Source organism: Bos javanicus, chromosome 13, assembly GCF_032452875.1.
Source record: "Bos javanicus breed banteng chromosome 13, ARS-OSU_banteng_1.0, whole genome shotgun sequence".
NCBI lineage: Eukaryota > Metazoa > Chordata > Mammalia > Artiodactyla > Bovidae > Bos > Bos javanicus.
In genome coordinates, this window is record NC_083880.1 from 61,412,315 (window position 1) to 61,439,715 (window position 27,401).

At 54.2% G+C, this 27,401-nt stretch overlaps 3 protein-coding genes across 6 annotated transcripts; all 3 read right to left on the minus strand.

Annotated features, from left to right (window-relative positions):
* Nucleotides 1–799: 799 nt before the first annotated feature.
* On the minus strand, nt 800–4,983 carry FOXS1 (forkhead box S1). Its single transcript, XM_061437212.1, has one exon. It carries the CDS (start codon nt 2,051–2,053, stop codon nt 1,061–1,063), a length of 993 nt encoding a protein of 330 aa, XP_061293196.1. The 5' UTR covers nt 2,054–4,983; the 3' UTR covers nt 800–1,060.
* On the minus strand, nt 800–14,883 carry LOC133259566 (interferon regulatory factor 4-like). Of its 4 annotated transcripts, XM_061437210.1 has the most exons (8): nt 14,380–14,875; nt 8,550–8,739; nt 8,154–8,254; nt 7,230–7,326; nt 7,045–7,110; nt 5,914–6,285; nt 5,332–5,450; nt 800–5,098 (listed from the first exon to the last, which is right to left on the minus strand). In XM_061437210.1, the coding sequence occupies exons 1-8, from the start codon at nt 14,806–14,808 to the stop codon at nt 4,988–4,990; spliced, it is 1,485 nt and encodes a 494-aa protein (XP_061293194.1). In that variant the 5' UTR covers nt 14,809–14,875; the 3' UTR covers nt 800–4,987. The 4 variants fall into 4 exon arrangements, with proteins under 4 accessions (XP_061293194.1, XP_061293193.1, XP_061293191.1 ...); XM_061437209.1 differs by having other exon boundaries at nt 4,987–5,450; nt 14,407–14,883; XM_061437207.1 differs by having other exon boundaries at nt 4,987–5,450; nt 14,380–14,881.
* A 3,093-nt stretch (nt 14,884–17,976) lies between these two features.
* On the minus strand, nt 17,977–26,797 carry LOC133259568 (dual specificity protein phosphatase 15). Its single transcript, XM_061437213.1, has 7 exons — nt 26,599–26,797; nt 25,842–25,875; nt 24,167–24,249; nt 21,984–22,033; nt 20,926–21,000; nt 19,631–19,802; nt 17,977–18,610 (listed from the first exon to the last, which is right to left on the minus strand). The coding sequence occupies exons 1-7, from the start codon at nt 26,617–26,619 to the stop codon at nt 18,338–18,340; spliced, it is 708 nt and encodes a 235-aa protein (XP_061293197.1). The 5' UTR covers nt 26,620–26,797; the 3' UTR covers nt 17,977–18,337.
* Nucleotides 26,798–27,401: the final 604 nt, after the last annotated feature.

Genomic DNA, 27,401 nt, shown 5'->3' on the forward strand with positions numbered 1-27,401 from the left:
TCTTAAAGAGACACCAGGAGACTTCAGAGAGCTGTTGGCTCAGGGAGGTCTCCCAGTCACATGGGAAATCCAGACAAGGGAAGTGTGCCTGCCTTTTGAGCCTTGGGCTCCCTGTCTGTGTTAGGGGTGAGGGGTGGCTTTTTAGACCTGGCACGCCAGGCTTCAAAAAATGCCCCCCTCCCCCTGAGGGGGTCACCCTATGTGCCACCCTGCAGCCTCACTCAAACTACAAGTTAGGATTGGTTGTGGGGGGGCGGGGCAGGTAGAACCACACAGACCTGGTTTGGATTTCTTCTCTGCCACTCATTTTCCATTTGGAGCCAGAGCTAGTGAGCCCCGAATTCTTTAAGCCTCAAGTTTCCACCACTGTAAAATGGGGATAACATTCTGTACCACACAGATATATATATATATATATATATATATATGAGAAGATATATATGAGCCCAGGACAGGATAAAGACCACAAATGGTCACAGGTATTGTGGCTGCTCATCATGAGGGAGCCAAGTCACAGACTTTGGGGCTGGAGGGTCAGCCACTCAGTGCCGCCCAGCCCCAACCCTGCTGGGCATCTCTCCTGATTACATCCCTCCTCTCTCTCTCTCCCACTCCCTGCTCCCCTTTCCTCTGCCTTCCTGGGAAACCCCCTGAGAAAGTCCCCAGCAGTAGAGAGCCTCATGTGGGACATTTATATCCGGGGTCCCCTGCCCCTGCCATTCAACCCCACAACCACACCCACTCTACATGGAACCAGGCGTCCTGGTATTCAGCTGCCAACCATCCAGCAGACTGACCCTCATCATCACACTGGCTTTATTGGCCCTGAGAGCCACAGAGTAAATCCCCAGGGGGCCCTGCTTCCCCTCACCCCCAAGTCTGTCCAGAGGCCCTAGGGCTGGCTGAGTGTTCACCGCTGCAATCTTGGCTTCCTGTCCCAGCTGTCGTGAGCTTGCCAGGCCCGCATCCTTTGAGAGCTCCCCAGATCCCAGAGTCAGGCTCAACCTGGAGGGCGTAGTTGGCAGGGGCTATGCAGGGACGGCCTGAGGCCGGCTGGCCTTCACTCAAAGAAGAACATTCCTGGCGTCCGGTACAGGCAGGGGGTCAGCCCCAGTGGGTAGCTGGAGCTTCCCTGGACAGGGAAGCTGCCTGCAACCCAGGGTTCCTTGGGGTCAGCTGGCAGGGGCAGCGGGGCCCGGAGGGAGGCTGGAGGGGTGGATGGTGCAGGGGAGGGGGCTGCTGAGGCCAAGAGGTGCTCCAGTCCTGGGTCAGTCCCCATGCAGAAATTCAGCGCCTGCAGCCGGCACTGGTAGCTGCTCCCGATGGTGGCCTCCGGGGTCAAGATGGGTGCAGGGGCCTTGCTAAACCCCTCAGCCTCAGAGAAGCTGGTGGGAAAGCCAAAAGCAGGGCACGAGGAAGACGAGGTGGCCACAGGGAGCTCCCCTGGGCCTGCAGCCTTGGGAGTGGGCATCTCCTTGGCCTCTGAGGGTGTCTGAGGCCTGGCATCGGTGGTGGCCGGGCACATGCTGGCTGGCAAGGCCCCCACCAGACCCCCATAGCTTAGGCCCTTGGGTTCCAGTGGCTCCGGCGGGAATGGGCACTGTCTGCTAGCTGCGACGTCAGGGGCTCCTGGGTCCTGGCTGGTGGCTCGGAGGGGTCCACGGCGCGCTTTGGTGGGGCCCTTGGTGCCCTCAGCACCTGCCCGTCGGGTGAAGCGCCGGCGGCGGCGCAGAAAGCTGCCATGCTCAAACATGTCATGGCAGTCGGGGTCCAGCGTCCAGTAGCTGCCCTTGCCCGGCTTGCGGTCATCGCGGGGCACCTTGACAAAGCATTCGTTGAGTGACAGGTTGTGGCGGATACTGTTCTGCCATCCCGGCCGGTTGTGGCGGTAGAAGGCGAAGCGGCCCATGATGTAGCGGTAGATGCCGCTGAGTGTGGCCCGCTGCCCTGGAGAGTTCTGGATGGCCATGGCGATCAGGGCGATGTAGCTGTAAGGAGGCTTGGTTGGCTCGGCCGCAGGGGCCAGGGGCCCGGGTGGGGGTGGCTGCTGCATGCTGGCCGGGCTGGCCGGGCTGCCGGAACCACAGAGGCCAGGCACGGTGTCCAGGGCTGGTGTCCGGCACAGCCTGCCCAGGCTGGTTAAAAGGCCCACTGGCCCAGCCTCCCAGCCTGGAAAGGCAAAAAGGGGTGGGCCCGCCAGGCTGCCCTCCCTTCCTCCCGCGTTCCCCTCCCCCCAGGCCCAAGAGGGGCGGGCAGGAGAGGCCAGGATTGGGAAGCTGTGAGCAGCTGCCCAGGGTGAGGAGACATGGGAGGGAAGGGACTGAGACCCTCAGCCCACATGTGCTGCCTGGTGGTGGTGGTTGAGGACGGATGGGATGTGCAACTGGGCGAGACAGAGACAAACAAAAAGAGATCAAGGCAGAGATAGAGAGAATGAAGAAAGGAAGGACAGAGACGAAGAGAGGTGGGGACATAATAGGGAGACAGGAACACACAGGAGACAGAGGCAGAGACAAGAGACAGCAAGTAGACAGCAAAAGGGGAGACACAGAGCCAGCCCCATACACGTGCGCACGTGCACAGAGCACAGAAAAAGAATCACTGAACAAGAGAAAGAAAGAAATCCACAAAGATAGGACGAGGGAGACACACACACACACACACACACTCTCAGGAGAGAGGAGAGGTAGGATCTGTGAGCTCAAGCACAGGGAGCTTTGTGAGAAGAGCCTCAGGGCCTCTTGAATCCCCACCTCTGGTTTCCTCTTTCTCCTTTCCTCCTCTTCCCAGGCCCGTGATTCTCTTTCTCCTCCCCGAAGTGCAGAGCACTCGGGGTCACACTGTTCCCTGCCCTTCTAGCACTGGGGTCTGCAAGACGTGGGCACCTGGGGTGGTCATGAGAGCCAGCCCAAACTCGGCTTGCTGGGCGCTGGCGCCCTCTAGTGACTAGAATGGGGAGGACAGACCTCAGGCCAGAGACATCCCCCTTCCAAGAGGCTCTCAACCAATTCTCTGGCAGAGCCTCAGTTTCCCATCTCTAAAATGGAGCTGATGACTCTGCAGTTGTCCAGGCGGTGGCAAAGCTTACACAGAATCCAGTGCTCTTTTAGAGCCTGGCACCGAGTAAGGGTTTGGGCATGACAAGGACTGTCACCTTGAGCTGAGTTTCTCTGATAGCTGCAGCCTTAGGCTGGGGGTACAGTGAAGCCCAGGACAGTCAAGGCTTGTGAAGGATGAAGCAACCTCCACCGTGCTCTCCCAGCCCCAAGCAACCAAGTCAGCCGGCACCTCCTGTGCGCCACTGACATGCCAGGCCAGCTCCCCTCCCCTCTCGACAATTACTTCTCAGACCAACTCTGCTCCAGAGGCCCTCATAGGTTCTTTTGAGTAGATGAGGAATCTGAGGCTCAGAGAAGTTAAGTGACTTGCCTGACACCTAGTGAGAGACCAAAGCTGTGATTTCAACTCAGAAGTCTGGAACTCCTTAATATACTACTCCTTCTGTGAGGGGCAGGGGTAGAGGACAGTTACCAGGCCACCACTGGAAAACAGGTTTGTGACCCCCAAGGGAATAGGGACCATGGTTTGCTCTATCCCCAGTGTGCAGCATTTGCCTGAAATGGAGTAGGTGCTCAATAAACATTTGTTGAATGAATTTTAAAAACAGTGATTTGACTGACTTCTGTCCTTTGCGGAGTCACACAGTTTCTCCTCTGTAAAAGTGGCTTATTTATATATCACTGAAAAATTTATTACATTGCCATCTGTAGGAGAACTCCTATAAATAAAGTCAGAAATCAGAAAAGGTAAAAGGTCTGATATCTGGGGTAGAAAACAGTGACTTTACTGACAAGGCAGGGTCACTGCCTTCATGGTGGAGGGGGTTCCCTCCCTCCACCATTCTCAAGGACTCCCTACAACTCACATTTTGCAAAAATTGGTGGGGCTTGGGGATGGGATGGACTCCTGGGACCCACTTAGGTTCCTATCCTAGGCCTGCCTCGGTTTCTCCAAAGTCAGTATCTACAGGTGGCGGTCTAGTGGTTAGCATTCAAAGCCCCAGGTTCAGGTCAAGTCCTCTGTTTTGGGAGCCCCGACCCCCACTACTTCTTACCCCCTCCAAAGAAGAGAGACTTGTGGCAGGTGGAAGGAGGGTCTGGAAACTCAGAACCCCTCAGAAGTGGGACAGTTCCGTTACTGGTTGGGCTTCAGTCTAAACCATACCGAGGGTCTAATTATTAGTAAACTCAGCCCCTGCTCCTTTTTTTTGGCCAGGCTGTGGGGCTTGCAAGATCTTAGTTCCCCCACAAGGGATCCCTCCAACCTGGGCCCCCAGCAGTGGAAGTGCAGAGTTCTAACCACTGGAGCACCAGGGAACTCCCAGTAAACTCAGCTTTAAGCAAACTTTATAATGGATCAAGTGCAGTTAGAGTCCACTTTAGGTACTTCCCTGGTGGCTCAGATGGTAAAGCGTCTGCTTACAATGCAGGAGACCCGGGTTCAATCCCTAGGTTGGGAAGATCTCCTGGAGAAGGAAATGGCAACCCACTCCAGTATTCTTGCCTGGAAAATCCCATGGACAGAGGAGCCTGGTAGGCAACAGTCCATGGGGTCCCAAAGAGTTGGACACGACTGAGCGACTTCACTTTCACTTTTCACTTTTAGGTAAACCAGTGTAGGCATGTCCGACTCTTAACAAAAAGATCAAGCCTTGTTTCTGTCCTAATTGTTATTTCTGGAGCCTCAAGATTGAGTTTGATTTCCAAGCCTGATGCCTCAGGTCCAGCTGTCTATCTCTGCGCCTGATTCCCAGGCTCCAGCTTGGTGGCTGAGTGGTTGAAGGTGGTGACCGGCTCCCATTGTCCCAACCTATCTTAAATCCCCTGGCTCAGTTGGTGCAGGACTAGGGTGGGATCTATACCCTGTGGGGAGTTGCTTTAGTGGGTATGGTAGGAGGAAGAAGCCGCTTAGGGCTGACTCAGCTGTGTCAGCAGGTGATTGATGCTGTCAGGGATGCTAGGCTGGGAACCTGCCACCCGGGCACCTGGCCGTGGATCTTCGAGTGCAGGAGGAGCTCCCTGGCGAAGACTGGCTCCACCTGCGGGGTGGGAGTGAGGTGGAGGAATGAGCCAAACTTCTCCTTACCCACCCACTTTGTTGAGGGGCGGGGAGTGACAACCCATTTCCACGTGCATTTTCACACAGGAGGTCTTCCAGATCAGAGGTCATATGGCAGGTCAGGGGTAGAGCTGGGACTGGAGGGAGCAGTGAGAGGCTATTTAGAGGGGCTGGGTGGGGGGTGGTTCTCCGATGGAGCGGAAAGTGACTCACATGGGCCATAATGAGCCGCTCCTCGGGCTGGTCCGGGGGCCCCGGGTACTCCTCACCAAAGCACAGCCGGATCTGGTATTCGGGCTCCGGGCAACCATCTTGTAGGTGGGCTCGCAGTTCTATGGGCACCAAGATGGTGGGGTCTGGGGTCGGGGGATCCCATCTGGTGCCCACTTTGTGCTCATATCCCCTGACCATGTCCTGTAAATCCACATCCCCCACGTGCCCAGGCCCACTTCCACATCCCTATGCCTGTCTCATGTCTCACTTCTAATTCTCAGGCCCTGTGCCTTGTGCCCTAGGCTCACTATCATGCCCACTGCCACTCACCTACGCCTATCTTGTGCCCAGTGCCCCAATGCCCACCTTATGCTTAATGCCCTAAGACAACACGTGCCCAAGTCCTAGGCTTCTGTCCCACACCCAGCGTCCCAAGCCCGCCACAAGCCTACACCTCCACCTCCTACAGGCTCATGTCCGTATTCGTTCCCACTCCCGGTGTTTCTGGGTCATGTCCTTTGTTTCCAGGCCCATCCCAGGCCCAGAATTCTCAAACCCATGGCCCGGTTGTCGCGCTCTTACCCGCGAGGAAGCGGCGCGTGTCGAGCAGCTGGCAGGTGCGCTCGCGCTCCAGTTTGTTGGGCTGCGCGCGGTGCGGGGCAAGCGGGCCGCGCCAGTACACGCGGCCCTGGCAGAGGCGCTTGGCGAAGACGCCCTCGGGCGCCACCCACAGCAGCACGCCGCGCTCCAGGTGGGGCAGCAGGCGCCGCAGCACGTGGGCGCTGGCCGGCGGCTCCGGGAAGCGAACCTGCGCGACCCTCGGCGGCGGCCCCAGGAGTCGCTCGGCGGCCGCGGTGGCCGCGCGCGGGCTCAGGCTGCAGCCCTCAGCCGCCAGCGCTGTGGCTTCGCGCACCAGCTCCGCGCGGTAGAAGAGGCGCACGTGCAGCCAGCAATCTGCGGGAAAGGGAGCGGGCGCTGGCTCCCTCTCCATCCACACAACCGGGCAGGGGACCCAGCGGTCCTCCCGGCCCCCACCTCAGGAATTTTTGACACTCTCTCCCGTTAAGTGATAATAATTCTAGCAGTAGTGGTGGTGGTAGTATATAATTACAGCTTCCAGTATAACTACTTTCAACGGATACATACTTGGAACTACCAGGATGGAACTGGTAGTTGAGCTTCAAAATCAGAGTTTGGAGCCATCAGTACAATGGGGGCATGATACTGCTGCCCTCCTAGCCCCAGTTTTTGGAATTCTAGGAGCTTCTTCCCAGCAAGGATTTTAGTGCTGGAAGAAATAATAATAATAGCAACAACAACAAAACAGCAGGCTCCAGTTAGCAGTATGCTCAGTGGTTAGGGCTGTGGGCTCTGCAGCCAGGCCCTTGGATTCTAATCTCTCACTGCCACTTAGGAACTGTGGCCTCTTAGTAACTTTCCCAAGGTTACTGTGTGGCCTTGGGCAGGGTTCTTAATCTCTGTGTCTGGCTTCTGCATCTGTAAAATGCCAGGAATGGCAGTATCTATCTTACAGGGCTGTGGGGAGACTTAGAAGGATGCCTGGCATAAGCTAAGCCCTCAACAAATGTTCGCTCTTGTTATCTGGAGTCTGCATGGGTGTTTTGGGTGGGAGACAGAGGCTATTTGGCTTCAATCCTAGGCCCTCCTCAGTTCTGCACAGTGGTCAGAGGAGAGGGCCTTCCAGTTCCTTACCAGGGTTGCTGAAATCCTCAGACGGCAAAGGGCTCCAGGGGTGGACGGGATTCTGTGCCTGGTAGCCTGGGGAAGGAGAGGAAGCAATAAGGCATTGTCTCACCCTGGGTGCCTTTACCCCTATATCAAGGTCACAGAAGAGGCCAGGGAGGGGGCAGGGTTGGGTGAGGAGACCCAGTCCTTACTGTGGTCAGCCAAAGGGCTTGGGAGCAGGAAGTCCTGCTGGGCTAGCCTGGAGGGCTGCTCCTTGTCTTTATCCTCTGTGACTAATCCGGATCCATCCTGAGCATTGGGAGGAAGGGTGGTAAGGGTAGGAGATGAGACCTGTGGGCCACAGGAGTTCCCAGACAGTCTGCACTGGGGCAGATGGAGGTCTGGGCAGAATGGAGGGCAGCTGGGGTTAATAGGGGCTTTGAGGTTTCAGAGCTGAAGACTCTTTTTCCCCACAGAGGTAAAGAGAGTTGATGAGGTTTTTGGAGATAATGGGGTCAGAGATGAAATTCATTGTGGTAGGGAGAGAAGTGCTAGGACTGAATTAGGAGATGGAGTGACAGAGATGGGGGGCACAGAGCGATGGATGGAATGGGGCATTGGGGACAGTGGGATGAACCAGGCTAATGGGGTGATGGGATGGAGCAATGGACCATAAGTGAAGGAGGAGATGTGTCGGGTGGAGTAAGACTGATGCAGACAGTGATGGAGACAGAGATGATGGGAGATGATAGAGAGCTAGAAGTGATGAAGGTGAAGGGAATACAAGGGAACTAGATTTGGTGGCATGAGTGGGGACATACTGATAGACCCAGTGATAACAGGGGAGAGGCGGTGAAATGGGAGAAAATAGGATTGATGCACATGAGGGATGGAGGTGAAGGTGATGGAGACAATGGGACAGAGATGGTGGAGTTAAGGAGAATAGAAGGAAGGAACTGAAAGTGATAGCAGAGATGGAGTAGAGGCAGGAAGCAGAGCTGATCGAGGGATGGGGACAACGATGGCCAAGACCTGATGGAGAGGATGAGGTGATGCACTGGAGATTGTAGCGGGGGTGGCACGGGTGCGAGGTGACTGGGTCGGCAAGGCTGCAGGGGCTAGAAGGACACACTGACCTGCTCTTTGGTCCTGCAGGCTGGCTCTGTCACTCCTCCAGGGGGCTTCTGCTGGCTCTGAAGAATGCCCTCCTCTTTACCGGGAGCACAAGCCCTGGTAACTGGATGGCACAAGAAATAGTCTGTGGTTTCCTGGGCCCCAAGGTGAATCCCTTCAACCTTGTCTGAGATGATCCCAGCTCACTGCATGATCTCAGGCAAGGCCCGCCTCTCTCTGGGCCTCAGTTTCCTCCTTTTGGAATGGGGAGGTAAACTGTAAGCATCCTTCTGTGTTTACCAGCCCATGATTTTGAGCTCAGTAAGTTCACTCTTTCCCATTTTACAGATGGGCAAGGTGGAGTCCTTATTGCCTAGAGAGCCATTCTAAGCTTCTACCTCCAGGGGGCAGTATGGTACCTGGGTCGTGGGCACCATCAGACAGGAGCCGGTAGACCTTGTAGGGGTTGGAGATGTCCAGCTGGCTGCGCTCAGGTACTTCACAGAAGTCAGCACTCTTGTTGAGGGCACAGCGGAGCCGTGTCTTCCAGGTAGAGGGATCCTCCTTGTCAATGCCCTCTAGGTACTTGCCCTTGTATATGGCCCAGGCCTGAGGATAAGCAGGGGAATAGGGGAGGAATGACCTGGGAGACAGGGCTGGTGCCATGCAAAGGGATGAGGACTGCCTTGGTCCACCCTTCTGTCTCTTTCTCTGCCCCTAGGCTCCTCTGTTCCTCCCTCCCTCCATCCAACACTTATTTCTTGAGCTCCTGCTCCTTGAGCAAGCTCAAATTATAGACTGAAGGGGGAGCAAGACAGACATCCCTGTTCTCAAGGAATGCAAGTCTAATGGGAGAAGGCAGCTGCAAACAGCTGAAAAGAAATAATTATATTCCAAATTATGGATTGTGAGAAATAAAAAAATAATACAATGAGACAAAAAATGATGGCAGTGATCTGCTAGCTGCTGCTGCTGCTGCTAAGTCGCTTCAGTTGTGTCTGACTCTCTGCCACCCCATAGATGGCTGCCCACCAGGCTCCCCCGTCTCTGGGATTCTCCAGGCAAGAACACTGGAGTGGGTTGCCATTTCCTTCTCCAATGCATGAAAGTGAAAAGTGAAAGTGAAGTTGCTCAGTCGTGTCCGACTCTTAGCGACCCCATGGACTGCAGCCCACCAGGCTCCTCCGTCCATGGGATTTTCCAGGCAAGAGTGCTGGAGTGGGGTGCCATCGCCTTCTCTGGACCTGCTACCTGGAGAGCCATAAATAAAATCTGCACCTACTGCACCATACAAAGTGGACTCCAGATGACCAAAAAAACAAAAGTAAGGTGAAACCATAAACCTAATAGGAGATTATGTAGGAAGAAATCTTCTAGGGGGCAGATAATGTTTCATAAACAAAATTTTGAGGGCATGAACCATAAGGCAAAAAATTTGCAAAGTCTGAATCAGCAGCAAGGGGATAAGATCTAGAACATATGGGAACTCCTGCAAATCAAGAAGAAACAGAGAACAACCCCAAAAGAAAAAAAAATCTTATCAAAGAACACCAATGAGTGGTTTATAGAAGAGGAAACCAGTAGCCCACGAGCATAGGAGAAGATGTTGTGACTCATTAGTGCCACAGAAGTGCAGATAAAAGTATGAGATATCACCTGTAAGCTTACAAAATTTAGCCAGTTGGCTAAGCCAGGAGTTGGTTGGGATGTGGACACTGTTAGTGGAATGGGGGCAGAGTTTCTGGAGGGTACTCAGGTATGCCTAGTCCAGTTAAGTAAAAGCATAGCCTGTGACCAGAAATTTCAATTCTCAAGGAATTCTCACAGAAGCTCATGAGGGGACCAGATTCACTGCAGAGTTATTTGTGGTTCAGAAAGCAAATTTGTGTCCATCCCTGGGGAAGTAGATGGGTGTGTGTGTGTGTGTGTGTGTGTAATAGATACCCACTGTAGAGTCTGTACAACATTTAGGAACAAATTAGATGGACAGAGAACAAGAATGGATCTTCAGAGCTGACCCAAAGCTGACCCAAAGTACTTGAAATCAAAGTAAGATACAGAATGAGACCTACAACACAAGATGATGTACATAAGGACACACACCAAACAGCAATGCCCACTTTGCAAGAACACATATAAATCAAAGATACTCATTAAACACATTAGAATGACTGTTATGGTTGTTGTTTGCTGTTCAGTGGCTCAGTCATGTCTGACTCTTGCGACCCCATGCACTGTAGCCCACCAGGCTCCTCTGTCTATGAGACTCCCCAGGCAAGAATACTAGAGTGGATTGCCATTTCCTTCTCCAGAGGATCTTCCTGACTCAGGGACTGAACCTCTGTCTCCAACTTGGCACTTGGGAAGCCTGGCTGTTATGGTAGAGGGACTAAATAAATAAAAAATAGGAGGGACTGCTTTAGAGAGGGTTATCAGAAAAGGCCTCTTGGAGGAAGCAGCATTTGGGCTGAAGCCTGATTGAAAAGAAGGAAGGAGTCTGACAAAGAACTAGGGGAAGGCTGTTCTAGGTAGAAAGAACAGCGAGGGCAGAGGTCATGGGGGTGAGCTGGATTTCAAGGAAGGCCAGTGTGGAGCAGAGAAGTCAAAGGGGAAGACAAGAGATGTCTTGCTCGAATTGATCACATTCAGGAATCAGTGGTGGACGGGGGTGGGGGGTGATTTAACCGATAAATCGCACTCAGTCATTGCTCTTGGAGATCCCAGGCTTAGTGGGACACCAGACAAAAGCCACACTTCCCATGTTGGTGTCTCTTGCCAGTGGTGAGACCTTTAAGGCTTGATTTTGCGGTCCGTAAACTGTGCTAATAATACCTAATCTCACGTGGTTGTGGCAGGTGTAAGCTGAGTGGTCTGGGTAAGACGCTTAGCACAGCAGCTGGCACACAGTCTGCGCTTGTTTACTGCAGAATGTGTTCATTATATTCATGATGCTCTAACTCAAAGGTAACCTGGGCTGGAGGCTCGGGGAGCTATCACCAAGCTGAGAGAGGGATCTTTGGGAACATTGCTGTGCCCCCCCAAGCACACAGAGTGGTGCTTGGCACACAAGAGATGCTCAGTAAATATTTGTGGGATGGACTGAATTTGGCCTTAAAGGATGAGTAGGAAATTGCCAGGTGAAGTGATATTCCTGGCAGGGTAACAGCTTGAGCAAAAGCGTGGCATGAAGCACGCAAGGGACAGTGAGCAGCCTGGTATGACGAGCTGATGTGTGTATGTGAGGGTGTGTATACAGTTGATTCTCATTACTCATGGTACTTGTGTTTCCTAAAATTTACAGAAACACTGAGTAAGGGAACACTGAACTATCGCTCCTAAAGGAAATACAAGGCTAAGTCCTTGTCCGCCTCTGGTACATCAACTGGTCAATACATCCTGTTTATCAACTAGTCAATACATAACCTTGTTTTATGTGTATTTCTGTTGAAAGACACCTTATTGAATATAAACTGTTGATTCATTAACAGTGAACTTATGGCCAACACCACTATAACTCACATCTGAAAGGAACTTACTTTATACAGGTATTTTCTCCAAAAGGCATATCACAGCCTTCCTGTGCTCAGGAGTCCTAACAAAGCTTCAGCACTGTGTGGGCTTGGGGGTCATTTTAGACAGTGAAATCACCAACAGAAAGCACAAAAAGTATCAAAAATGTGGTACTAAAGATTGTCTGTGAAAGGATACCTGTGAAAGGACAGTAGAAGAGCTGAAACTAGGATTGTCACCTTGTTCAGCTTCTGCTGGAAATGTGCATACTGGTGACCCAGTTTTTTGTTTTTTGTTTTTTTTTCATTCTGTGAATGACTGCAAAAGTACCTTGAATATCAATCGGGGGATTATACATAATTTCAGCAAGTAAGAGAATTTGTCAATATGCTATCTGTGAAGAAAGAGGATCTACTGCATGTGTTGGGGGAAAGAGAAAGAGGAATTAAGGAAGAAGACAGACTGAAGCTGGATTATGAAGGCCAAGCATTATCCTGTGGGCTTTGAGGTACTGGGAGGGCGTGAAGCCAGGGGGTCACATGTGTGTGTCACTAGTGGGTTGAAGGATAGATCAAAGCACCCCCAAAGAGGGACAGGAAGGGCTAGTCCACAGAATCTCCCACTTCTGAACAGCACACAGCTTTAAGGTACAGGCCAGGTAACCACCTGTTCGACACTTAATGAGTTCCTTCTGTGAGCCGGGCACTGCGCTCAGGGTCACAACCCATGGGCAGCTGGAGGAGGCAGAGTCATACAAGGCACTTGTAATTCATAGGGAAAGTTGTTCAATGGAGGAAACAGAAGGGATCAGGGCTGACTTGGGATCAGAGCTTCCTCAAGGCTTTAAACAAATGAATACATCAGGGGAGGCTTGTCTTCAGTAGGGGATGTTTATGCTGAGCATGATGGGAGTTGGCCGGTAAAGGTGGAGAGGGTGTTCCAGGCAGGGGGAACGGAATGTACAAAGGTCTCCCAGTGAGAGACACAGGAACCATTTGGAAAGTGAAAGAACTATCTGGCTGGGTCTGAAGTTGGGGAGGGAGTGGGGAGAGATGGACAGAGGCCAGAGAGGAGCAGTTCGTGCAGGGCTTTGAGGTCCTGGTAAGGAGTTGGGACTTAATTACAGGAGCAACAGGGAGCCATGGAAGGAATCTGAGGAGGGGAGTGCAGAGGCAACATTTACATTTAGAGTGATCCCTCTGGAGGACAGAGGGGAGAGCCAAGGGACGGGAAAGCAGGGCACTCAGTTAGTGTCCTGGTGAGAGATGGTGGGAATGGATCCAAGTAGATGGCTGAAAGAGCGGTTCTGCAGGAAGAGCCAAACACCTTGGTGATGGGTTAGAATGAGATTGGAAGAGAGGGGAGCAGCCAGGGTTCAGGTGCCTGGCTCTGCAGTCTGGGTGGCGGGTGATGCTATCTCCCATTTTGAAAAGCAATTTTGCAGCGGGGAGCTGACAAGTGTGGTACCGAGGAGGTGCTGAGTTTGAGAGATCTGGGAGTGCTAGACTAGCAGGCTTGGGGCTTGGAGGGGAGGCTGGGAAACACTGGGCTCCATCCTGAGGCTGTGTAAGGAGAGTGGGACACCAGGAGGGAGGCCCAGGAGGGAGTGCTGCGAACACCGAAAGAGCAGGAGAGGGGATGGAGGCTGAGAAGCAGGGGCCCGGAAGGCAGGAGGAGAACAGGTCAGGGTTGGAGTGGAGTGGGCACACAGAGATTCTGGGAACCAAGGGAGACTGTTTCAAGGAGGAGAAGGGGGCCACTAGATGCAGACCAACTGAGGCAGGGGAGGGGGTGTCTAAGAAGATGACAGCAATGGCATTCTTAGAGACAATTAGAGACATCAGCAGGAGAAAGAGAAGCCAGACTGTGGGGAGAAGAGGAGCTGAGGGGTTATGAGTGAGGGCGTTGATAATCAGAAGGCCCTTTCTAGATGCTTTACACTCTGTGAAAGTAGAGGGGAGACCAGAGAAGCAGGAGCTGGAGGTAGCTGTGGTGTTTGGGATGGTGGCAGTGGTCTGGGATGTGGCTGTTTGCTTATTGCTCATGGAAGAGATTCGAGTTAAAACCTTGATGGGAAAGAGACAGTTTGGAGGAAGTTAATGGTGACTGAAGAAAGATAAGGCATTCCTGGAGGAGGTCCCTGAGAAGGGCTGGGCTTGGGAAGCACAGAAAATGTCCCGAAGTTGCTGGGGTTAACAGTTTAGGGGTGGGAAGTGGAGGGAATTTCCACCCATGGCAGTGGTATCTAATTTCCCCAGGAAGAGGGTGAAGTACCCTAGCGGGTGAGGATGGTGCAAGTCATGCAGCGCTTGGCTAATGCTCTTTTAAGAGGGTGGGCTTCCCAGGTGGTGCTAGTGGTAGAGAACCCTCCTGTCAATGCAGGAGACATAAGAGACTCCTGCATTGATCCCTGGGTCTGGGAAGATCCCCTGGAGGACGGCATGACAACCCACTCCAGTATTCTTGCCTGGAGAATCCCATGGACAGAGGGGCCTGGTGGGCTACAGTCCATGGGGTGACAACACTGAAGAGCTGGACACACTGAAGCGACATAGCAGGCACCCAGGGGAGGGTCTCCCATATGTAGAAAACATTATCATCAACCTAGAGACAGCCGAGGTTAAGGGCTGAACGAGTGGCCGGAGGTGGCAGCGCATCAGGTCGCTCCAGGCGCTGGGACCGTGTGCATACAGAGCCCTCCGGGAACCAAACCTGGGACCCCCGCCCCCACTCCCTTACCCTGAAGAGCGCAGCGTCCTGCCGCACCTGGTAACCCTGCTTGGCTGCGTGCTTCCAGGGGATGCGGAAGAGGGTCTTGCCTGCGTCCTCCCAGCGCAGCCCCGCATAGCGCCCGCTCTCGATCTGCGCCACCAGCCATTCTCGGAGGCGCAGGGGACCCCCGGCCCCCGCCATGGGTCGCCGGCTGTCGGAGACCTTCCCTTCGTCCCTCCGCCAGGGGTCGCCGGCCATAGGGGAACGCAGTGCTCCGGGGACCAGGTCTGGGGCGTGCGGGTGACCGAATCCCAGGGCGACAGGGGATCGCGCTCCGGGGCCACCTGGACAGCGCGGAGGCGGCGAAAGCGAAAGTCTGTGTGGGAAGTTTCGCTTTCCTTTCTGCTCCCTGGAGGCCCTTTCGCCCCACCCTGTGTCGCCTGGCCTGGAGGGCATCAGTCCTTACACAGCGGGCAGCCTGAAGTACCGTGGGAAGCCAAGACCCACTGGAGGGTAGAGGGTGGAGTAGCCCCGGGTTCTACCGGTCCCTGGAGCCGGACGGGGGCGGGGGGGCTGGAGGGGGGGGTGGGCCGCGGGCACCCAGGGTGTCCCTTGCTCCATCTCTGCACCTGTTTTCCTTTCTTCACAGCCTCCGGGAAACTTAGTCTCTTTCCAGGACCAGGACTGAAGAGGTGGGAAAAGCATAGTGCCTACCAAACTAACTCCTGGCAAAACTGGGAGGCAGAGACTGGTTTAAAATGCACACTTCCAGCCTCCAACCTAGACCTGCAGAATTAGATTTCCTGGGCAAGAAGTCAGGGAACGTGAATTTTAAACAAGTCCCCCATGGGATTCTGATCCAGGTGATCCATGAGCCACCCTTGGAGAAATATTTCCTTAAATACTGGGAGTCCCCTTCTTCTGACCACTCCCCGATATGCTTGCTTGGTCTGGCTTTCCTGCAGTGTCTCAATTGCTCACATGTCTCAACAGCATGTGAGATGTGTAAAATTACTGATTTTGTCATTAGAAGACTGAGGTCACCCAGTTAGTGCCTGGGGGAGCCAGTATCTGAATCCGGGACTCTCTGCCCCCAGAGTCCAGGAGCCTAAACAGTGTCCCACACGGCCTCCCAACAGCTGTACCTGGAGTTTATATAGATTCCTGGTGGGGTCTGTGATACCAACCGCCCACCCCACCCCACCCCCACCAGAAGTATATGCAATTTTTTCATCTCTATATTTTTTCTGGGTGGCGCTAGTAGTAAAGAATTCACCTGCCAGTGCAGGAGATGTAAGAGACAAGGGTTCAATCCCTGGGTCAGGAAGATCCCCTGGAGGAGGGCACAGCAACCCACTCAGTATTCTTGCTTGTAGAATCCCATGGACAGAGCAGCTTGGCAGGCTACAGCCCACAGGGTCACCGAGTCAGACATGACCGAAGTGACTTAGCACGCACGTATCTTTCATTAAACTGTCAAAGGGGGATTGTGATATGAAAAAGGTCAAGGAGCTCAGACTGCTCCACGCTGGCTGTGTACCTGGGTAAACTGAGGCTCTGAGAGGGAGAAACCAGCCCTCCCTGCAGCCAGCACTGAGCAAGATGGGGGCCAGCACTGACCAGAGGCTGGGCACTGTCCCTCGTGTGTACCTGCCAGGGAGCTTTCCTCATGCTCCCCACTCTCTGTCCTCATATGGCAGCAGCCACCCAGTTCTGACCTTTCTACAGTCACAGCCAGGATTCAAACTCGGAACTGCAGGGCTCCAAAGCGGCACAGAGAATTTCAAATGGTTAAATACAAGAGTAATACTTGCATCTAAACAGGAGTCTCGATTGTGTCAGGCAATCTCTTCATTTTTTTCAGGGCAGGGGGCAGAGTCATAGTAACGAGGAGGATGGGGTCCACAGCCTGGATTCCAATCCCAGCCCCCCACCCCCAACTTGCTAGCTGACTATCTTGGGCACCAAGATGGTCAGTTTCTTCATCTGTCAAATAGCAAAGCCTACTTCATAGGGCCACTTGCAGATTCCATGAGATGCAGGTCCAGTGTCCAGCACATTGCCTGACCCACAGAGAGTGCTCAATAAATGAGTGATAATATTATTGAGGTTGTTGAGCCAGAGTGTGGTGAAGGTAATGAGGGGGGTGGGGAGCATCATGAAGGACCTGGAATATCCTATCAAGGGGTTTTGTTTTCTCCTAGAGATGGCAGAGATAATTGTGTGTGCTCAGTTGTTTCAGTGTGTCTGACTCTTTGTGACCCCAAGGACTGCAGCCCACCTGGTTCTTCCTAGCAAGAATTTCCTAGCAAGAATATTGGAGTGGGTTGCCATGCCATCCTCCAGGGGATGTTCCCAACCCAGAGGTCCAACCTGCATCGCCACCCCTGAGCCACCAGGGAACCCCAGAGGGCGATGGGGGCTTTTAAATAGGGTGCGACACCAACAGAATCACGAAGATGTTTTGAACCTGCGGGTGGTGGCACCACTAACCAGCCAGGAGGACCACAGGCTCCCTGCACTCTGGTGAGTCCTACCACCCCGCTCTCCATACACCCTCCTACCTCAGGTCTCTTCAGGTACTGTACCCTCTGCCTGAAATGCTTCCACCAACACAGCAAAGCAGCTGTTTATTTGTTTATCCAGGGTCTTTCCCATCAGAATGTCAGCAACATGAGTGCAGAGGCTTGCTCGCTGCTGTGTCTTCAGTGCCCAGCTCATGGCCTGGCACACAGTAGGTACTCAATGAACTGTTGTTGCATGAATGCCGAGGAGGTGGGGCAGCAAGTGAAGGTTATTTCATCCATCTCCCACACTCAATCCTGGAATCTAGGCCTCCCCCATCACCCCCAGGTCTCGGAGCATCCTAAGAACCCCTGTACAGGTGATTATTAGATTACAGAAATTTCAGATCCCTCTTAACTCTAAGTTAATTTTAGTTTAGGAAAAATAAGCTCAGGTGACCATTGTTCATCCTCAGCCAGTCTGCCACTATCTTGGGCTGCCCTGAGGCCCTCCCTTCTCAGTGCTCCCCTGGCCTTTAAACTCTAAGTGGGAAGGGTCATTCCCAGTAGGCGGGGGTGGATCCTCCTGGCCAGTAACCTTCAAGACCAGAAGGAGTTGCTTTTTAACAACGTCATGGGACACAGACTGTCCAGCGTCACATCCAGCTTCCCCTACTCTGGCTGTCTGTCCTTGGACAAGCTGCCCGACTTCTCTGAACTTGTTTCCTCCCTGAGGATTAAGTGAGCTCATTCAAGTAAAAAATCAGGCATGAGGGAGGTACTACTTCTATACCTTTACTAGCTAGGATTTGTGGATAGGGAAAGGAAGGGAGCTGGGGAGGAAGAGGTGGGGTTCAGGGAGGACAGGGGCTCAGCCAGGGGTCAGGGGCTTCAAAGAGAAAGAGGAATTGGGGGCCTTTTCAGGAGACCAGGGCTCCAGGGAGAGAGAGCTGTGAGGATAAAGGAAGCGGAATTCAGCCCAGCCCACTGCAGTGCTGGGAAGATGGCAGGCTCCTCAGGCCGTAGGGGATGCAAACTTCCTCCCATTCTTGTTTCCTGCAGGCGTCAGGAACAGCGCCCCCTCACCTTAGCTCAAGGACTGAATGACTGGGAGACGAGATCAGACCGGCAGCTTCTGCGTCTCTTTAATATCCTCCAGGCCCATCCAGCCCTCCCCCTCACCCATTCCCACTCCCGCCGCCTTCAATGGGGCGGGGCGGGGGGGAGGCGCCCTCCCCCAGCCCAAGGACTAAGGCACCAGGTGGCTGCAGCAGGCCGGCCCAGACACAGAGCCACACACACAGATGGAGGACACACGGACTGCGGACGCAGACAAGCCAGGAGGGCAGAGGGGCAGGGATCAGGCCGCCGCGCGGCTCCCACGGGCGCTGGGCCCCTCCTGAAGGCCGTGAGAAGCCCGGACGATCCCAGAAGGGGGACCAGTCGGGAGGACGAGGGGCGCCACGGCGGGGGCGGGATCCTCACTTGCTGCCTTTGCGGGACAGACACCGCGGGAGGCAGGAGAAAGTCTGCTTGACGCGCGCCAACAGCGGCAGCGGCCGGTGGGCCTCCCGGGGCGAGCGCGGCACCAGGCGCTGCAAGGTCCCCTCCGAGGCCGTGGAGTTGGGCGCCGGGGAAGCGGCCGCGGTCGCCGAGCCCTGCCGGCAGCGCTTGCACAGCGGCAGCAGCGCGCGCACCTCCTCCTCGTCGCGGAAAGGGCTCTCGCCGAAGCGCTCCTCCAGCTGCCGGCGAAGCTGGGGCGGGAAGAGGGGCGGGGTCGGTCCCCGGCCCCGGGTCCCCTCTCCATCCTTGGACCTTCCGCTCTTTTACTAGCTCCCCACACCTTGCTAAGCCCCTCCCCTTCCTGAGTGTCCTCTTAGCTTCCCTTGGGGTCTCCATCCCCCTCAGTGAGCCCCCTCTCCCTCCGAGTCCCTTCCCTCTCCCTGAATCCCCTTCTTCCCCTTTGACACTCCAACTTCCAGACCTACTGAAGTGACCCCTCCACCTGCACAGTGGGGACCACACTAAGCCCTCCCCAGCCTGCACAACTCGCCTCTTTCCTAATACAGCCTTGCAGACAAGTTTGGGAACCAGCCTGGCTTCCTACACTGGCTGCTTCTCTCTCTCCCTTTCTCATCTCTTGTTCCGGGGAGAGGGGAGGGTTGGCTCAGTCCCTGACATCTCCACGTGTCATCTGCCCAGTGGGCACAGGAGAAGGTATTGCTTTGGCCTCCTCAAGGACCCAGGGGTGGAGTAGGGACTGGACAGGTCTCTCCAAAGGAGCCAGAGGCTCAAATGCCTTCAGGTTCCAGGCAGGCAGAGTGGGCATTGCTGGCACCTGGCCAAATTGAAGGGTCCATAATCTGGCCCGCGGGTATACACATCCTAAGTTAAAAAGGAGAAGGAAACCTCTGGCTGTCCAAACAAAATACACCTAGGGGCTAAGTTAGCTCAAGAGCCACAAGTTCAAGACCTCAGAAAAATCTGCCAGGTCTGAAGCACAGGCAAAATTCTTTCCAGTCAGTGCTCAGCTCAAGTAAGAAGTCTCGCACCCCTGCCCCAGCCCCTGCCCCTGTTGTTGTTCAGTTGCTCAGCTGTGTCAACTCTTTGGAACCCCATGTGTAGCCCGCCGGGCTCCTCTGTCCTTGGGGTTTCCCAGGCAAGAATACTGGAGTGGGTTGCCATATCCTCCTCCAGGGTATATTCCCAGCCCAGGGATTGAAACTGCGTCCCCTGCATTGGCGGATTCTTTACCACAGAGCCGCAGCCCCTACCTTCCGGGAACTGCCCCAGCCAAACTCCTCAAGCTGCTGCCTAAAGCCTGGGTTGGGGTTGGCAATGGGCCGGGTGGCCTTGATGGCTTCAAGCACGTCCCTCCAGCTTAGCCCCGTCACAGTCATCACATACGCCGTCACGATGGTGGTGCTTCGGGAGATGCCTGCAAAGCTGGGACACCATACCCCCAAGACTTCAGGTTAGGCCCAGTCTCCTCTGTGTCCCCCAGGCACCGAATCCACACTCAGCTCTCCCACCTTTGCCTCCTGAGCTCCAACTACAAGGAACCTGCCAAAACCTGTCTTCTCACATCCAAGCCTTTGCCTTTGCTGTACCCTCTGCCTGGCACTCACCAGGCATTCACAACAAAGGCCTGAGTGAAACATCACTTCCCTCAATCATTCAACACATGTTTCCTGATCATCTGTGATTTTTCAGGTACTGGGGATATAGTTGGGAATAAAACAGACATAGTCTCTGCCAGCCTGGGGCTTATAAGACGGTTAGGAGAGACAGACACTAACCAGGGAGACAATTTCAGGTGGTGATAATTGCTTTGAAGATGAGTCCAGGGGCTAGGAAATGGTATAGGAAGAGGGATTCATCTAGTGGAAGGGATATGGAGGATTAGGGAAGGGGTTCCCAAAGAAGTGACAACAAGCTGAATTCTGAAAAATGGGTAAGGATTGTTAAGAATATTCCGGCAGTGTACAAAGACCATGTGAGTGGGATCCAGATGGACTTGAAGAATGGAGAGATGACCAGTGAAGCTGAAGCAAGGAAAGGAGAGAGGGGGAGAGACAGGCTAGAGGAGGTGTCCCTATGGCTCAGGCAGACCTTCCCTGAAGCAAGCGTGGTGAGAAGTCATGGGATGAATGACATCTACAGGGCCAGGAGGTCCTGGGAAAACTCAAAAGGTCCCATCTCCCAGCCTGGGCCTCCTCACTGCCCTATACTATAGCCTCCAAGGCTGGAGGGGAGGAGAAAGAGCCGGAACTACTGGAGGATGCTGAACTACCTGCATGACTTCACCTATTCCTCCCAATAGCCCATCAGGTCAACAGTCTGTCCCCCATTTTACAGATGAGAAAATTGAGTCTCAGGGAGAAACAGCTATCTGGCCACAGCTGGGGAGAGTGTCATCCATCAGGCTGTCAGATGAATGGTGGACTGTCAGGCATGGTGACAGGCTGCAGAAGCCCCATCACAGGCTGCACTCCCCGAAGGATGAGGGTGTGTTCAGGATGGAGGACACTCACTCACTTCCCCTCCCCCCACGCCCTTCCTAACTCACCAGTGTACAAGGCAGTTTCCCCCATTGAGGCGGCAACAGTGGATGAAGTTGATACATTCCTTGAAGTGCTTTTTGCTAGAGAAGAAAGCAAGAAAGTACTGAGTGTTGGGGTCCGGGGGCACAGGTCTCCAAGAAGCTGTCCCCCCCACCCTCCATTTCTGGGATGGCAAGAGACAGACAAAGAGCCTTGGGCCCTCAGGTCAGCTGACACATGAGGTGACTAGGGGCTGATGCTGCAGTTCAGGTGGAGAAGTGTGTGTGCAATAATGGTGGCATTTCAGATGGTGAGAGAAGCCTTAGATGAAATCCCACCACAGAGGCAGGAGCACCTCCTCAACGGGTCCTGTGGATCCTGTTTTCATGGAGGATTCATCTTGATCTTTCAAGGAAATGGGCGGGAGGAGTCCCACCCCTCTGGGGTCTACAATCAAAGCACCTGGGGACAACAGCCAGCAGTGGGGTTGGGAGCAAGATTCCCAAGGGGCAGGAGTGTCTGTCTGGGTCCCCCGCAGGCTGGGGGCCCCTACTACTAATAACACAAACAATCTTTGCTTTTTGAGCCCCCATTACACACCAGGCCCTGTCCTAGAGCCTCAACCTGTACCATCTGATCCTTGAAAGTCTCCTTGATGATGATAGATCCCCACACCCCACACATCCATTTTTCTCTCTCAGAGAGGGGAAGTGATTTGTCCAAGGTCACACAGCAAGTAAACGGCAAAGCCTGGCCTGAACCCAGATTCCTAACTCCAAGGCCAGGAACAGGCTGAGCCTGACCCTTTCCAACCCATGAGGGCATCTGAGCCTGAGGGACAGGGTGCTCTCTCCATTCATAGGTGAGGACACTGAGCTCTTCTGGGAGGTTAAGGCTTGGCCAGCGGCATAGGCAAGGACATGGCTGAGAATCAAAGCAGTCTGGGAGACCACCTGTGCTGGGGTCCCCAGGACAGCTCTGGGGCCTGAGTCTTCTCTGTCTTCTCTCAGGCCACCTCCCACCTCCCCTCCTCCCACCACAGGAGGCAGCTGTCCTGTTTGTCAGCCCGTCCAGAGGAACTTACATGGGTACCTCAGGGGCGTCGGCCACTGAGATGCGAAGGTAGGTTATGTCCTGCAAGCACAAAACACACATGGGCAGTGGGCAGCCCTTGCCTGCACCCCCTGACCCCAGCCTGGGCCTCCCAAGCACCTCGCGACCCTAGGCCAGTTCCTGCTCCTCTCTGGGCCACTGTTGTCTCTGCCCAGAGGATAGACACCTTCTCTGAGAGCCTCTCAGGTCTGACCACCTATGGTTCCAGAACCTTCTGAGGAGATAGTATCTTAACCCCATGGGTGGCTTGGGCATCTGCCAAAAATGGGCCCAGGGACTTTTTATTTAACAGCTGGGAAAGGGTCACTTAAAGTGACTCCCCTCCATGTGAGGATTACAAAATTACACAGTAAGAAGGGCAAAGTAGATTTTATTATCTTGAAAAGAAACAAAAACTATGAAGATAAGCTTTTAGTTCATGAACTGTGGTTATAAACTCTGTGCATGCTAAGTCACTTTAGTTGTGTCCGACTCTTTGTGACCCCATAGACTGTAGCCTACCAGGCTCCTCTGTCTATGGGATTCTCCAGGCAAGAATCCTGGAGTAGTTTGCCATGCCCTCCTCCAGGGCATCTTCCCAATTCTGTACTAATTATTAAAATAATCAAGTATGAATTGTCAGTAATTTCTCCAACAAACGTGCTCTGATATCATACCCAACCTTCACACAAGATCTTAAAGATGAGTTCTGCCCACATTCCAAGAGGCACTTTTCTCAAGAACCTTTCTTCGTCCTTTGATATTCAAATGGCTCTTTTCAAGGGCCTGGCCCACCTCCAGCCAGTGACTAAGGGACCCCCTGGCCAGGTCCTCATCTGTTAGTGGCTTGTGTGAAATTCCAGCCCTTCTCTATAACTCATCTTCCCCAAGGTCACTAGAGCCTGCATCTTTTGCAAGGTTTGCAATTTCAGTTTGCAACACAATTGGCCTTGAACTTCCTGGGCATTATCAAACCCTGACTGGTAAATTTTGTGATGGATGGAGAGGGAGATGCTGGTGAGGAGAGGGGAGGGCTGTGGGAGCAAGGACTCATTTTGCCAGCTATCATTTCATTAGTAAATATAGTCATGCCTAGACAGCTTCCCCAGGCACTGTAGTGACTGCATTCTCCAAATACTCCAAAACAAGCCTCTCCTATAAAGCAAAAGCAGACTCCACTGACCTGGAAATTTCTTCTTCAAATGACACTGAGAACCAAAGATTATCAGAGGTTGCTCTTAGAGACCATCAAATCTGACACAAGGGGAAACTCAGGCCCAGAGACGGGGAGGACCCTGCCCAAGGTCACAGAGCAAATCTGTGACAGAAGCTGGTCTGGATCTCAGGTCTCCAGGGCCCCTTTCCACCCAGTGTTCCTTCCCTTCAGTGGGTGACCCAGACGCTAACAGATAAGAAGGAAGGGGCTCTGTTGATAGGTTGAGAATATGATTAACTTTGTTATTATATCAGCTAAAATTTATTGAGTACTTATTATGTGGCTCTCAACAACCCAGTGGGGGTAGGAACTGTTATAAAATCCCCCTTTTTCAGACAACTGAGGTCTGGAGAGGTGAAGTCCTGGGCCCAAGGTTCCAGAGAGAATGTGGTAAAGATATGAATTCAGACCGCTGGACTCCAGCACATGTGGCCTGGATTTCTGCCTTTCCTACTCTAGGTCATAACCCTTACCCTGTTTTTTCCAGGACTTGATAATACCAGCACCAGCCCTCCCAGTGGAGGCCAGTGTGCAAAACATCTTCACCATCTCGCAGCTCCCTGGGGACAGACAGGGCTGAGGGATCAGAGACCCAGATGGGTAAAATCATAGCCCCAGGTCACAAGTGAGATGCAGAGCCTGGAATCATCTATTCAGCTGGACAATGGGAAGCCCCTGTGAGAACTCAGCTCCTTAGCCAAGGAGCTAAGCTTCCTGGATGTGTGGCCTTTGGCAGGTTACTTTACCACTCTGGTTCTCAGTTGCCAAAGAGGGAGCAAGTAGGGATGCTAGTGGAAAACAGATCAGTTTTTAACCAAATGAGTTAGCATGGCTCAGGAAGGCCCATGTGCCAGAATAGGACCTGGCACGTAGTTGGTACTTGATAAATGGGTGCTGTGGGGGTGTAAAGCACCCCTCCCCCGCTATGCACACAGCCCTGGGGTGGGGGTAAGGCATACCTGCAACAGAGGCTGGGGTGACTCGTGAATGGAGATGATGTGTGTGATCTTATTCCGGCCTAGCTGATCTGTGTCTTTGGCATCTGAAAGAAACAGGATGTCTGAGCCAATCTGGCAGGTGTGATTTATATGTTCCCGATGGTCAAGTGAGGCAGGAGCTCACCGCCCTGCTCTCCTCCTGGTCCCTCCCTCTCCACCTTTGCCCACCCTCCGCCAGCACCCTGCTCCTTCGCCACCTCTTGCCCCTAGCATGACAGGGGCATACCCCTGTCATACCCCTAGGCTTCAGTCTTACCACTGGGGTACCCACAGGTAACAGCTCAGCACCTCCCCAGCCTTGTCCCCCCATTCTTCCCATCGCAAACACCCTTTCCTGGCATATTCTTGACCAGGCAATTCTACTTTTAGGAATCTTGACTACAGAAGAATGAACTCACACGGAAAACTGTGTGGGAGAAGACCATGTTCTCTTCTTATGACCGTGAACACATCAGAAATAGTTAAAAATGGGAACAACCCAAAAAGGGACTGGATAAATAATGGTATATTCATACTTGAATACTCTGCAGCCACTAAATGGATCTCTACGTGCTGACGTGCAAGGAAGTCCACAAAATATTAAATGCAAAACACAGGCTTCAGAATAGCATGCAGAATAGACTTCCATTTTTTGTTTTAAATAGTGTATCTGTATTTATAAAGTTAAATGAAACATGACCCAGGGAGATGCTCCCCACAGCTCTCAGTGACCATCACTAGGGGCTGGATTCCCAGCGTATGAAGATCTTTTATCATCAAAGTAAATAACACTCTATCTCCGCTCCATGCCCACTTCATCATCCACCACATTGACTGTTGACTATGTGCACACTTGGCTGAGCGTGGCACTGTGGGGTCAAGTTCATGACCCCTGCCCTCATCAGCCTACATACTTAAAGAGGATTCAGACCTTACTTACCAAATATTCAGAAGTCGATGTGGTGTGAACTGCTGAGGAAGCTCCCAGGGAGGAAGGGACTAGGATTTAGGAGAGGGGGAGCCCCTAAGCCCAGGGGGGACAGGAGTAGGTGGAGAAAGCTCTGCCCCAGGCAGATGTCCCTCCCTCCCCGAAGCTTTCTCTGACTCCACTGATGGAAGTGACTTCTCCTGCCTTGGGTCTCACCAGCTCCAGACCAGCCTATGTCTTAGCACAGGTCTGGGACAGGCAGAGTGCCGTGGCCTTGGGACAGAGCGGGCAGTGCTCACCAGTGAAGTTTCTGAGGTAGACTCCAGTCTCTAGAGACCTCTCCTCTGAGGAGGAGGTTGTGCAGGGAAGTGTTCCCAGCTTCCCAGCTAGAAGCAACACCTCTAAACAGACCTCAGCCCAGAACCTCAAGACCCAAAAAACCCTTAGAGGCGGGGGTAGGCCTTGTGCTGAGGCAGACGCTGAGGCTCCCAGCAGGTGCAGGCCTGCCCAGCGTCCAGTGTTCTGAGCCCTTTGCACTGGAGCCGCTCCTCCACCCTCGTCCCCCTTAGACCTCATGAGTTCTTCCCTGCTCCCAGCCTGGCATCACTTCCCTGCCCCCAGCCCCATTCCTGAGCATGTCCAGGGTGCGTGGGCCAGAGCATAAATGGTGGACACAGGCCTGGGACAGGGAGCATGCCAGGGCCTTGGGACAGAGTGGGCAGTGCTCACCAATGAAGTTTCCGAGGTAGAGTCCAGGAAGTACCTACAGGAGAGACAGGCAGGGCGTCAAACGGGTAGGGGTGCATGACAGCTCCCCTTAGACTCGTGAAAAGTGTCTGACCCTCAGGACTCAAGGAGCAGAGTCCTCTCTCTTGTGGGCCTGGACTCTCTGTGAGAGGGGTCTAGGGAGGGCGGCAGAGGCAGGCCACCAAGGGATGCCAGCTTGGGTAGGGGGAGAGGAAGAAGGAGCAGGGCACAAAGACCTAGGGAAAGAGAGTGGGAGGAGCACGGGGGAGGGGCGAATGGAGAGGTGGACTTGGCCGGTAGCAGGTAGGTGATGGAGAATTCTGAGGAGGCGGTGGGAAGTAGGGACAGGTGGGGAGTCAGGCAGAGGCATGGGGGTGTGGGAGTCGGGGTGGGGAAGGATGGAGAAACAGCACTAGAGAGTCCAGGGGGACAGAGACAAGGCAGACAGAGACACATGGAGACAGAGAAAGGGACTCAGGGAGAGATAGAGCCTAGGGTTGACAGAGAGCCACAGAAAGACACAGCAAGAAATACAGAGTCACAGAGACACGGAGACACAGTCAGAGAGAGAGAGAGAGAGATACAGCCCCAGAGAGACAGACATTGAAGTCTGCTCGTAGAGACCCGGGGAGACGGAGAAACACACACACACAGCCAGCCAGAGCCAGAAGGTCAGAGGCAGGCGCCCGGCCGGAACTGGGGGCGGCCAGGGGCGGGCTGCGCCATCTCGGCCCCCTACCTTGGTCATACCATTCCCCATGATCCCAGGCACGGGGTTCCGGGAGCACCCCAGCTCGCCACCCGCTGAACGCAAGGGTAACAGCTGCCCTGACGGCCCGGGCCCGGCGCCTGCAGCCTGGCGGGGATCGGGGGGCCCGGCGTCCGCAGCTCGGCCCAGCTCTGCCCAGCCGCCGCCGCCGCCGCCGCCCCCCCCGGCCAGGGAGGGAAATGCTGGAGCCGCCTCGGCCGCCACAGGCTCCTCCTACCCGCTCGGTCACGTGGGCCGCACCCCCCCAACCCGTGGGTCGCGGTGGGGGGCTGGACAAAGCCCCAGTGTGCCGGGCCCGGGGCCCGCGGGACAACGACAGCTTGTTGGGGCCGCGTGGGGCCTCCACCTCCGGAGGTGGGGGGTGGGGGCGCTCCCCCAACCCTGGCACCGTCAGGCTCGGGGAGGGGACGGCGGCGGATGGGGGCGGAGAGAGCCCCCCAGCCGCGGGGCCCAGAGACTCGGATCCCAGTTCCGGCTCGGCCCGGCCCTCCCTGTGGGGCCCTGGGGCAAAACGCCGGGCTTCTTCGGCTTTGTCGGTTTTCTGGTAGAAACGTGACGGGGGCTGGATTTGGATCGCTGCTGCTGCTGCTGCTGCTGAGTCGCTTCAGTCGTGTCCGACTCTGTGCGACCCCATAGACGGCAGCCCACCAGGCTCCCCATCCCTGGGATTCTCCAGGCAAGAACACTGGAGGGGTTGCTATTTCCTTCTAGGGGTCCTCTGATCTTCAGATTCTGTGTGAGGCAAGAAAAGTGGGTAATTCCTTCCTTTTGTA